At 41.6% G+C, this 12,409-nt stretch overlaps 1 protein-coding gene across 1 annotated transcript; it reads right to left on the reverse strand.

Moving 5' to 3' along the window:
* Nucleotides 1-994: 994 nt before the first annotated feature.
* Nucleotides 995-3,082, reverse strand: her6 (hairy-related 6). The gene is made up of 4 exons (XM_041206951.1): nucleotides 2,704-3,082; nucleotides 2,509-2,604; nucleotides 2,331-2,418; nucleotides 995-1,916 (listed from the first exon to the last, which is right to left on the reverse strand). The coding sequence occupies exons 1-4, from the start codon at nucleotides 2,809-2,811 to the stop codon at nucleotides 1,270-1,272; spliced, it is 939 nt and encodes a 312-aa protein (XP_041062885.1). The 5' UTR covers nucleotides 2,812-3,082; the 3' UTR covers nucleotides 995-1,269.
* Nucleotides 3,083-12,409: the final 9,327 nt, after the last annotated feature.

Genomic DNA, 12,409 nt, shown 5'->3' on the forward strand with positions numbered 1-12,409 from the left:
CACATGAATAGCACATTAAACACCTGGGGCTCTTAGAGAGATTAGCCTGTTTTTGTAACTTTCACACAAAACAAACTTTTGTTATAAAAAACTGCGAGTTTTAACCAACTGCAAATGCTAATATGTCTCACTTGCATTTTTCTCTCTTTGTCTCGTATCTCCTTGTCCCCCACCACCTGGGAATATGATCAGCCACCTGCGTTACCAGGCAGAATACAACAAGTTCTGTGGTAGGAACTCTACAAATTCCCTACAGAATCTGTGACTGTTTAAAACTGCCTTTTCTGGCCGATGCTTGTAAGAGGCGAAACCCGATACCAAGAACAGGTTTATGGACATCTGATGGTAAGAATTACACACAAAGATTTCGCATAATTAAGGGCCCCTTTATCCATTCCTCGACAATAGGTCAAATTAGGCGCCAAATTTAAAAGCTGAAGAGTTAATAGACCAGTGTTCAGAGGGAAAGGGCCATTTACCTTTACCTAAATTCTGATGGGGTATTGCAGGCAAGGACTGAATCACGTTCTCAGTCCAAGTAGCAAAGTAAAATTCTCATCTTCTGTTTCCTTCTCCTTACTAACCCCTTTGGCCCTGCAACACCAATCCTTTTGTCATTTAATCTCTCCCGTCTCCCACCCTATCACTGAACTTTCCCTTTTGTTCCTTATTCCCACCTTCCCCCAATTCACTTCCTCAAAACCAAGTATATTCCTAACTTTCCCCACTTGAAAGGTCCTGTTTTGTTTTACTGCCTCCACAGATGCTACCTGATCTGGAGAATATTTCCTGGGTTGTGTGTGTTTATTTCAGGCTTGAAGCGCCCGCAGTGTTGTACTTTGGGGCCAAAGTGAGGTTCTGGGTGTACGAGACTAGCACTCGTCCCTCGCCTCCAATCTTTTTATTGAGTTGGCTCTGATCTTGAATACACCATTCACGGCCCTGCTTTGGGCGCTTGAGTTCTGCTCAGAAAAAGGCAAACACGCAAAATGTATAAATGTTAGTTTTCCTTTTATTTCAAATATAAATCTTCCAAAAAGGAAGGAACTTTGAAGAGCATTCAGTTTATCTTTGGCATGTCATCACATCATAGAAAAATGGACATCTTGATAAGACAAATGCAATCCGATATGAACATTCTAAATATATACAAATATAGTGCATAATATTGACATTGCTATACAATCCTATACACCGAATGGGCTTTAAAAAGAAAGTCCTGTTTTTTTTTAAAGTTTCCAGTCACTTGTTTTACGTGAAGTGGCTCAGTTACCAGGGTCTCCAGACGGAATCTGAGGAATCTGTTGGTGCGCCCACACTGACAGCAGTGGTGGCAGCCGAGAGTGGAAGCGGGAAGCCGGCTGCTGGGGTAGTCCCAGACTGTTGTATGGGGGACCTGCTGGCCGGGGAGATGGCGGAGGGCAGTGCACTCACGTTGGTATTGGCATACAAAGGGATGATCGGTCCTGTCGTTAGCTGTCCATTGGGTCCAAAGGCCGTGTTAGGAATGAGGAATGCAAACTGGCCGTCTGATGCTGGCACAAGCTGGAACCCGCCATAGACTTTCGTGGCCGCGGCAACGGCTGCTGCGGGCATTACCTCGGCAGCAGCCAGTTTGCAAGGCATGTTGACTCCGTTCAGGGGCAGCCCACTGCCCCCTGATCCCGGGAGCTGGACGTGCAAGGGCTGTCCAAAAGCAGCGTGGGAGCCGCCGCTCACAGCTGGGCTGGGGGGCGGTTGGGTGTAATTCATGGCGTTGATCTGAGACATGCAGTTTGCCAAATGACTGAGGAGTCTGGTCCGGACTTCTGTGTTGACCCCTTCGCAGGTGGACAAAAATCGAGTCACTTCGTTCATACACTCGCTGAAGCCGGCTCGGTATTTGCCCAGAACTGTAGGGTCTGTACTCAAAGCAGCTAAAATGTTAAAAATAGAGAGAAATTAATCATCCCATTTGATTGCCCTATCTCCAAGTTTCAGTAATCGATTGATAAGACAGTTTGCTATACGTATCGTATTCTCATTATAGAATTGCGTCTTTCCAAATACTGAGTAATCATACAACTATTTAAATGACTTAGACATACTCGCCTTTACTTATGCGTCACAAATTAAACAAATTGATAAGCTAACGTTCTGAAAATGATTTAACACAAGGCCATTTCGTTTTGAGGAGCGAGTACAGAAACAGTCGCCAAGTTAGAATCTATAAATAACCCAGACCGTGGGAAGCCCTAACTTTCGCCAAGTCAGTGAAATGTTACCGAATACCAGCTAGACCACAGGCGGAACTTCGAAAGACAGCAATAAATTGTGAATTAAACACTCACCAGTCATCTGGACGCGCTGCAGATTTCGGAGATGTTTCACTGTCATTTCCAGGATGTCAGCTTTTTCTAACTTTGAATGTCTCGAACTCTGTAGAAATATATTTGGCATAAATGAGGGGAAGTGACACGCACACACTGTACTAACTCTCTGTCTCCTGACACCACATTAGGTACTTACATCTTTCTTCAGAGCATCCAGGATCAGTGTTTTAAGTTGACTTAAACTTTCATTTATTCTAGCCCGGCGCCTCTTCTCCATAATCGGTTTGGATGACTAGAAAAAGAAAGGATGTTTCATTAAGTAATATGAACATTCTTAGATGCTATGTATGACTTCTACCACACGAGATACAGCAGTGTGAAAAGTATTTACCTTCCGATTTTCAGAAGCAGTTTTTGGCTTATCTGGTGTAGCGTTTAAACTAGCTGGGGTAGCAGCCACAGGGGAAGAAGACGATTTCTCCATTATATCTGCTGGCATTTTCTTATAAAGAGTGTAGCAGATTTGTATTAAAGCGATTCCTTTCGATCTGTAGCTTTAAAAAAATGTGTTGTCTTCTTTCCGCGTCTTGTAACCTGCGAGTTTATTTGCCAGGCAGCCGGGGCACTTTTATTTTATTTCTCTCTATATATATTGCTTTGGTTGTGTTATTATCAATGATGTGAATGCAGAATCGCCACTGTGCAAAGATCAGCTCTGGCCGCCTGTATTTATATCTGGGATTGCACGCGAACGGCTCGTGTGAAACTTCTCAAAGTTTCTTTCCCACACTAACTTGTGACCAATCAGAGCGCGGCACACACGAGCCCGTCCCCGGGGCGCGACGCTGCAGCTCGTGGTGGACGGCGCGCCACGATTGGTTGCAACACGACGGGGCGAGTGGCCAATAAACGTGTTGCAGTCGCCCCAGTGAGCTGTCAATCAAAGGGGGTGGGGGTTGGAGGAGGTGGAAGCGTGGGGGAGGGGTTGGGGGAAGGGGATCTGCAGGCTGGAGGCGCTTTGACGTCTGTCGGCATGCGCGAGCTCCATTATCAGGTGGGAGCACGTGCCAAGTGGGGGGGGGTGGGGGGGGAGGGGAGGCAGGATGAGAGGAACAGCAGCTGTGGAAAAGCCTGGGAAAACCACTCCCCTCCCTGCCTGCTCCCAGGAGAAGGCTTCTAGTAAATATTTCGCGGCGGAGACTGTGGACGCTCAGGGGAAAGTGCGATGCTGCCATACCGGAAGCTGCAGACCGATGGCGCTCGTCAGCCACAGCCTACAGTGATTTTGAAGGCGGGGCGGCGGGGGAGGGGTTTGCTTCTTGCACTGTTCGTGCTGCCGGGGACCCCCTCGACGCGTGGCAAGCAACCAGCAGGGGCACGGTGCACCAGGAGCCGGAATCAGATGCTGCAGCAGGCCAACAAGTTGCAGCTACCCTCCGCGTCCAGCAAAACACTAACGGCGGAGAGAAGCGTCTGGTGAGCCTCAGACTTAACTCCCCGCACATAAACATTGGTGTTGGCCTGATGCAATGGCTGCCGGCGTCCGGGAGCTGGGGCTGGAGGGGACTCCTGCGGTTAACCCATTCAAGCTGCAATGAAGCCTCTGGCCATGCAAAACACACTAGCCGCCTTGCAGCCTGCAGCAGCCGTCGTTTTTTGCGTTGATTGCTCCGGGCATAAAGCTAACATTCTCGGAAGACGCTGGTACCTACAGTAACAGCATTTAGTTGCGGATTATTTTCCTATCTGCGCAACTCTTCAGGACATACAGTGATTACCAATCTCTGTATATGCAATTTTCAAAGACCGTTTGTCGTAATTAACAAGTTCCTCGCGGCCCAGAGGAATAGTTGCCTTTTCCAGGCAAAGTTTTGTTAGAGTTATAGAGATAAAAACGTTTGGACGTCATTTTTATGATGTATTTCCATTTTGCAAATATAACCGCCGTACCCACCCACCCACACACACACACACAAACAAACAAACATGGGTAGCTTCAAAAGGAAAAGTAGATGAGACCTGAAGCAGTTAGCACGTTATTAAACATGTTAGAAGCGGCTTTGTGGAGGTATTTGCGTCATCACGAGATAAAGAAACACATGTTGCACAATGAAACTTCAACATTTTTTATGGTTACTGCCTCGTCATCGTATAATTTGAATCAAGCTCAAATATGTAAAATCTCAATCGGAGAAAATGTATTATTAAGTGTAACTGAAGAGATTTTGAACAATGGATTAAGAAAAATAAATACAGTATTTTCATTTGACTCATGTATTTTCAGCAATGTTATATTTTTTACTCCAAATTTCCAGCATTGATGCCTTTTTAAAATACAGTTCCCATGTACGATTTATCTTACATTGTGAGCTGCGCTGGCCTGAACATGTCCAAAACCTGCTGCGTGAACTTGATTTGTGAAGGCTATTGATGAAATGTGAACACTTCTTAATAAACTGGCAAGCAGCAAGGCAGCTAGTGCGACCCAGCCATTAACGATAAGGAACGAGGAAAACAGCAACCGCCTTATTTAGTTTTCAATGATTTAAAGCGGAAATGACAACTATTTCGGTGAATAAATCACACACCGGTTTCGATTTGCGGCGGGTTTTTAAAAATGCAGATAGTGTTTTTCATTAATTCGTTTGTACTGGATGTTCAACAGTAAAGTTAAATCAGGATGCTTATTCATTTTGTGACATTACAGGAGGAAAATAATAGTTCCCCGATATATCATTCTTCAGACACGAGATCAATAGGCAGGGTTCGAGTCCCTGAAATATGACGTGTCAGATGAAACCTTAAAACCTGCCATGTATACTTTTAACTCCAGGATGTATACTTATTAAGTCGAACATAACTTTGAATAATTTCAATAGAAGCGTCTATTCAATTCTCAAAACCACATTTTTACTGATAAGTAAATAATTAAGTTAACCTATGTACGCTGTCTTTCCCAGTAAATAGAATGTTATCCTGGCAACCAGTAACTACACTCATTGGAAAGATGTGATAATAGCGCTTTCAAATGAACTGATTTACAGCCTAAAAACAAAAAAAACTGCGGATACTGGAAATCCAAAACAAAAACAAAAACAGAATTACCTGGAAAAACTCAGCAGGTCTGGCAGCATCGGCGGAGAAGAAAAGAGTTGACGTTTCGAGTCCTCATGACCCTTCGACAGAACTTGAGTTGGACTCGAACTCAAGTTCTGTCGAAGGGTCATGAGGACTCGAAACGTCAACTCTTCTTCTCCGCCGATGCTGCCAGACCTGCTGAGTTTTTTCAGATAATTGTGTTTTTGATTTACAATCTATATCAGAAACTATGAATGATCTGCGAGTACTGCAGCGGGCACTGTGGAACGGCTATTTGCCAATTGATTATATTGAGGGATAGTTTGTGTCTTCTTGTCCCGGACAACAATACTTAGACAAAATACAGCTCCGGATGAGTCATGAGACACCGGATGCATTTCAGGACTGGCTGCAGATTCTCGGTATTTCCTCAATCTTTCGGTACATATTTAAAACATAATCAAATATAACGTGGGCATCGCCTGTTACATTTTGCCGTGGCGAATACATGATTAACGTGTGCTAAATTTAACAGGTCACTAATATTTCAACGTATTGTTTGATTTTTTTTTGTTGGCTATTCCCATTGAGAATAATTACCCCTGTCTCCAGAAGTAAATTCTGGATTGCTGCTGCGTGCAGCTGTCACGTGGCAGTGAAATGCTCACTCAGTTTGGTGAAGCCTTTCTAAATTTGTTCAAGTTACACTGATTACAGGTAGAATGATGTGTGGGACTGGGATCCGGCCTTTCGACCTGTTGTCGCTTCTATAGCTTTTATGTTTACTGTTGAAACAACAAAAGCAACGCACTTTAGGAGGCGTCCCTTGCATCGTCCTGACTTGATTGTTTTGCTGCATGCAGAAAGACAGTTGTGGCTGGGATTTTGAGGGCTGGTGAGTTGTTTTGCCTCAGGTTCCGAAAGCTGTTTTGCAAACGCCTCACTGATTTTCTCACACTCAAGATCCATAGAAGGCCAGCAAAGCGCGTCCCTCCCTGCCAACAAGCCCTCTAGCTCTTTTGAAATCCAGAGTACACAATTCCTCTATACCTGATTTGCACCTGGTCAGTGCTAATCTCATACATCACGTCACTGCTCCCTTCAAGTACCGTGAGAAAAGTAAAGTTAGAGTGAAAAGGTGCACCAAGATGTTTACACTTTGCCTGTGTGCAAACCAATTGACTAAACACATATGTACCTATATCAAACATCGATAAGGTCTGATGATAAAGTGCTGAGGGATATATAGGATTGCAAGACAGATGGAAATTACAATTTAATCAATGTCAAGTATATACTCAGAACCGTATCAAAATATGTTAGCATTAAGGTGTCAATTGATCGCTACAAATTGTTAAAATCACATTAGACAAACCTTGAGGCCGGTAAAAAGTAACCTTAATTTTGTAAGGCGGTTAATCAAACTGAGCGCTTTTAAAATTGAACGTTTAAGCTTTTTTTTTTCAATTAAATGCTTCTATCTGCTTCAATTTCAATCGAATGAAATGGTTCTCGAAACGCCAATATGTGACAATGGTTAAGCAGCGTTTGCGATTCCAGGCACATTTTTACTAATAATTGTCTGGGTATTCAAATGTTTCTTTTTCTAAAGCTTGTTGTGGGAAATCAGAGAGCGCCGATCGTGCTGAAAGTACTGTCACACGACTGACACACGACAGGGCAGCGTCTCCGAGAGGAAGAAGCTCTCCAAATCAGCTGCCAGTGCCAACACGAATGGACACAGACAGCGAAAGAACATTTAACACTCTGAGGGTATTTAATTTTCCCGCTCGAGGAAAATGAGATTTCTTGAAACAAAAAATCAACTACCAACATAACTAGACAGGGCTGTGACAAAGCTTTGAGTTTTGTGATGTTAAATTTGCAGGGACCCCGTGAATTAAAGGAAATACATTAGAACATTATTTGAAATACAAACTGAAACCACTTTCCGAAACTAGGTTTTGATCTGCAGGACGTTGTATCTTAAAAGCTTGATTAATATTTATGGATTTGTCAGGTACATTTGTCCATCAGCCTTTATAACTGCTTCGAATTCTCTGTGATGATTTTGTGGGACATAACTTTTCGAAAGTTTACAGTAAGAGGCATAATCAATTTGGAGGGTTTAGAATCAAACAACGTGTCAGGCGTACTGTTTGGCGGTAAGGTGGAAACACCTAAAATAGTCATGGTTTGTTATGTTGTGAAATCAGTCCAACACACATTGTTTTATATCACAGCCACTGCATAAATTTCTGGAATGTTTAATGTAGATCAAGATTTCAACCCAGGTAATGATATCGCTTTACAATGTGGGTTTTATGATTATCTTACATCAGCAGGCAAAGGAGGGTCATCGATTTTTCTTAAACTACATTCCCATTCCATCGGCTAATAGCTGTTAACGATTAACTCGTTTTACAACAGTGTTCGATTTGCTCACGTTCAGCACTCAGAACATATTCTAAATAAATGGATTATGCCTCGATTGCATTTGAACATCCAACAGTTAGTTGTGGCATGAGCTCATTGATCTCACCGCCACATTTACGGCTATGCAGAACTCTATTTCTGATCGCATTAAATATAACACCTAAAATAGAGACGATTTCAACTGTAATGACTTTCTGAATACCATGTGTCCATATTCCGAACGAGCAGCATCAGTGTGATGACCTTTTCGCTTCATCTAATGTTCTAATTACATCCAATGGCATTTAAAGCTTCATTATTACGTCCTAAAACCCAGGACATCTACTTTCTCGGAGTAGGCACATGTGAACATCACCAAATCCAAGTTCCCTTCCAAGTTACACGCCATCCTGACTGACAAATATTTCACCGTTCCTTCATCCTGGCAGGGTCAAAAACCCTGGAACACCGTACCTGACACATTCACAACACGGACCCCATTGGTTCCAGAAGATTAGGGATGGACAATAAATGCTGGTCTTGCCAGCGATATTCACATCCTATGAATGGATAAAAAAATCACCGGCATTTCCAAGTGCCCATGATGCAGCAGAATGTCAAGGCAGCTGTTGTTAAATTGCTCATATCAGACTAATATAGTAATTTTTGTTTACTTGTGCTTCTTTCTCATTTTTATATCTTTATTGTAGGTTGTGAGGTTGCCCCCAGTCGTGCAAGAACGCAATTACGAGCAATTGTAAGTGTTAAAGTACGTGAGAATACTGAAGATAACAGGATTTGGTTACCAGGTCCTGGTCAGTTATTGGACTATTATTTGTCGCACAGACCAACTATGATTGAAGTAATCAAGGCCTGAACCACTGACGATATACCGCACATGTTAGAAGTGTTTTGATTAGAACTCTTTTGATGTCGGTTTTCCAGAGATTACAGTCAAATCCCACCCTTACTCCCCAAATCTAAAAAATTGTGTTGCCTTTCCATGAATTACAATTGCAATTCTGTATGTATGGAAATAGGAGGTTGGTACTTGGTAAGCGACAAGGTGCCTCAGTCCCAAGTGTCATGAAAGAATCTAAATTTTCCACTTGTACCAAAACGAATATTGGATTACAATTGTGTGTACTTTTTCTATTGGTACCAATTTCATGCGTTGATTTCTACAGTATGAATTTTGATGCATCTTTCATTATTTTCATACTTGACTGCACGATGTAATATTTGTCGACCTGGACTAGAAAAATAATGTAGCTGCAAGGGCCAAGAAAAATCAAGACGTGTGATAAGGTATGAGCAAACTAGACACAGTATTTGTCTGGTATGGGCAAACTAGACACAGTCTTTGTCTGTCTATGATCCATTTAAAAATAACTTTCTTAGCATATTTGACTTTAGATTTACAATGGTAATCATAATTTCCTGCTTCAGTTCTATTGAGCAAACAACTCCAAATATTCTCAGTATAGCAACTGAAGTCCTCAGGTTAAGCCCAGCTAATACAGATTACAACTACAATGTTGAACCAACATAGTCAACATAATATCCAAATAGTGTTTTTGTCAGAATACAGCATTGGAATGATATATTTTGTGAACAATTTGTTGGAGTAGACTAAATGTTATTATGAGAAGCATTATTCTTATTTTATAAGATATGAACAAAGTTCACACCTACCAGTTTTGGTTTCTAAATCCCTAATTAATTAACAGCTTACATTAACTTAATCAATATCTACCACCTCATAACCATTTCTGATTATCTACTCCTACTATACCAAGGTGACTTGCTTGTTATAATATTTCTTGCGTGGACAAAGAGGTCAATTAAACGTATTATCAACTCATTTTACTTATTGAAGGTTTCTGTGATTATGGGGTTGAAGTTGATTGCTGCAGGAATTGCTGGGATCCTTGTATTTTTACTGATCCAACCCATTCTCAATTTCAGATAGGGGCAATCTCTCAGTGATTTGTCTATCGACAGATGACGATGGAATAGAATAATTTTTCAGTGTTGCAATCCTGCAGTTAAACTGTGTTTACAAACAAAAATTTGTAACAAGCATCCCTTTCAATTTAGACCTTATATAGCAGGGTCTCCATCATGTACTTTTGAGTCCCCCAGCTCTCCAATCCCAACAACTCAAGCCTAAGCTTCTATTTCTTATTAAGTGATTTCTTCTATTTGAATTTCATCAGCCTAAAGATTTAGAAAGCGCTGTTTTAGCACTGTTCCCGCATTGCTGGATAAATTCTACATCAGAACAGCAAAATCTGATAGTATCAGCAACTTGAGATATATGCAGATTAATGGGAATGTGGGGTTGAACTTTTATATGGTTTCTGAGGCTTTATGAAGTGTACCTATGGAGCTGACAAAGACAAACTTTGAACAGCTCTGGAATATAGTTTGCTTGTGGGAGTTAAAAGTAAAAAAAAACCTAATCAGGAACATTTATATTGCTGCATATTCTGGTTTGTACTTCAAAAGGTGGTGTATTAACCCTTACTCCAGGACTTGAGCACATAATCTAGGCTGACACTCCTGTTCAATATTGAGGGAAATATTAATTTCAGGTGAGGTCTTAAACCAAGTTCCACTTGACTGTTCCAGTTTATGCGGATGTTAAATGGTGCATTTAACCCTATCATTGTTGCAAAATGGTCCGAGACACCTTGTCTCACTTGATTGAACTAAGTTCTAAATCTAACTTTAATTCAAACCTAAATCATAGATCATAGGTTCAGCATCTATGTAATGCCAAATCTGCTTTAAACTAAAGCTAAACTTATATGCTATTAATTTCCAATTGTCTGTCTTAACTTGGACAAAAGATCTGCAGGAATCTCAGAGAAATGATGGTCGATCAGGGGATCCCTACTAAATCTCAACCCTGTAGTATGCAAGCACCTACAAATTTCCATGGCACTATTTGAAGAACAGGGATTTCTCCTGGAGCCTTGTCCAAATGCAATCGCTACCAAAAAACAAGTCAACAGGTAGTTCATCCATAGCTCTTTGCAAAACCTTACTGTGCTCAAAATGGATGTCACATTTGCTGATGTAACAGTGACGATTTCAACAACAGTTTGGGGTGTTTCTGAGAAGATGACAAGGAGCTACCGAAATACAAATCTTTTGGTAAAACAAGCAGTTGGGAATTAACGTTATAAATTTATGACCCTTTGCATTATTTAAGCCATGTTACTCAAAAGGTTAAAGAGGTAAGTAAATGTAATCTAATGCAAGTTATGTGGATAGTTGGAGAACCTGGGGTTGTCCTCCTTAGAAAAGAGATTTGATAGAAATGTTCAAAGTCATGACTGACCTGGACAGAGTAAATAGAGAGAAATTGTCCCTGTTGGCACAAGGATCGACAATCAGAGGACGCTGGTTTAAGGTGATTGGTAAAAGAAGCAATGGTGACATGAGGAAGAATTTTTTTATGCAACAAGTATTTAGGGTCTGAAATGCACTGCTTGAGATGGGTGGTTGAGGGAGATCCAACCATGGCTATCAAAAGGGAATTGGGTAAGTACCTGCAGATAAAAAAAATCCCAGGGCCACCTGGGAAATAGCAGAGACAGGGGTAGGAGTAGCAGATTGGTCTTGCAGAGAGTAGGCAAGGGCTGAATAGCCTCTTTTTCTGCTTTAACCATTTTATGATTCTGTGTATCCCATCACATTAAGAAATTTGATTCTTACTCATTTGACTTTTACTACAACAAATTAGATGTATATAGCACCTCTAACGTAATAAAACGTTTCAGGGCACTCCATAGGAGCATTACAAAGCCAATTATGGCACCAAATCACACAAGGAGATATTAATTCAGATGATCAAAGGCTTGGTCAAAGAGGTAAGTTTTAAGGAGGGTCCTGAATGAAACAAAGTTAGAAAGACCAGAGGTTTTAGGGAAATTATGTTAGAGCTTAGGACCGAACTAAAGTGCAGTCACAATGGTGGAGCAATTAAATTCGGAGGTGCTGAAGGGGCCAGCATTAGGTGAGCGCCGATGTCTGGGAGAGTGGGGTGGAAGCCAAAGGAGATAGGGAGGAGTGAAGTCATGGAGGGCTTCGCAAAGAAGGATGAGAATTTTAAAATCAACTTGCATAGTTTTGCCAGTTAACCTTTCCAAACAAACCGACCCTAGTGCTGGCGATTTCTTAATTCCTGTGACTGCTAGCTCTACCTATTGCATCCTAATGTAACATACATAAAGTGGGCGGAGAGAAAATAAAGGCTACTGATTTACTTTAGGCTTTAATCACAAAGGGATGAACTGTAGCTATAAATGTAAATGATTAAAGCTAATTCGGCCTAAAGGGAATCTATCAGCAGATAGTAGCTTTTGGATGTTCGCGTTCGAACCAGCAAGATGAGCCTTATCAGCAGAGTTCTGACATGACACCTTTCAAGAATTGGCTGGTTACTTAGAAAAGAGCAATCTGTCTCTACCTTTCCCGTGGGAGTTTGCACAGTCAGGATAACCCCGAGACCTCGCTGGTGTGCTGCCAGCAACATTAAAGAACTTCCCTCACGATTACAGGGGCATTATGCTGTTTTTGATTGTCCTGAGATT

Source organism: Carcharodon carcharias, chromosome 2 (genome assembly GCF_017639515.1).
Source record: "Carcharodon carcharias isolate sCarCar2 chromosome 2, sCarCar2.pri, whole genome shotgun sequence".
NCBI classification, from domain to species: Eukaryota; Metazoa; Chordata; class Chondrichthyes; order Lamniformes; family Lamnidae; genus Carcharodon; species Carcharodon carcharias.

Bases quoted from the DNA above. Each gene is read 5' to 3' on its own strand.
- her6 (XM_041206951.1), bottom strand. From the start codon at position 2,811: ATGCCAGCAGATATAATGGAGAAATCGTCTTCTTCCCCTGTGGCTGCT. The intron at 2,605-2,703 runs GTAAATACTTTT...TTCTTTTTCTAG, and splicing joins CTGCTTCTGAAAATCGGAAG to TCATCCAAACCGATTATGGA. The intron at 2,419-2,508 runs GTAAGTACCTAA...ATATTTCTACAG, and splicing joins TGGATGCTCTGAAGAAAGAT to AGTTCGAGACATTCAAAGTT.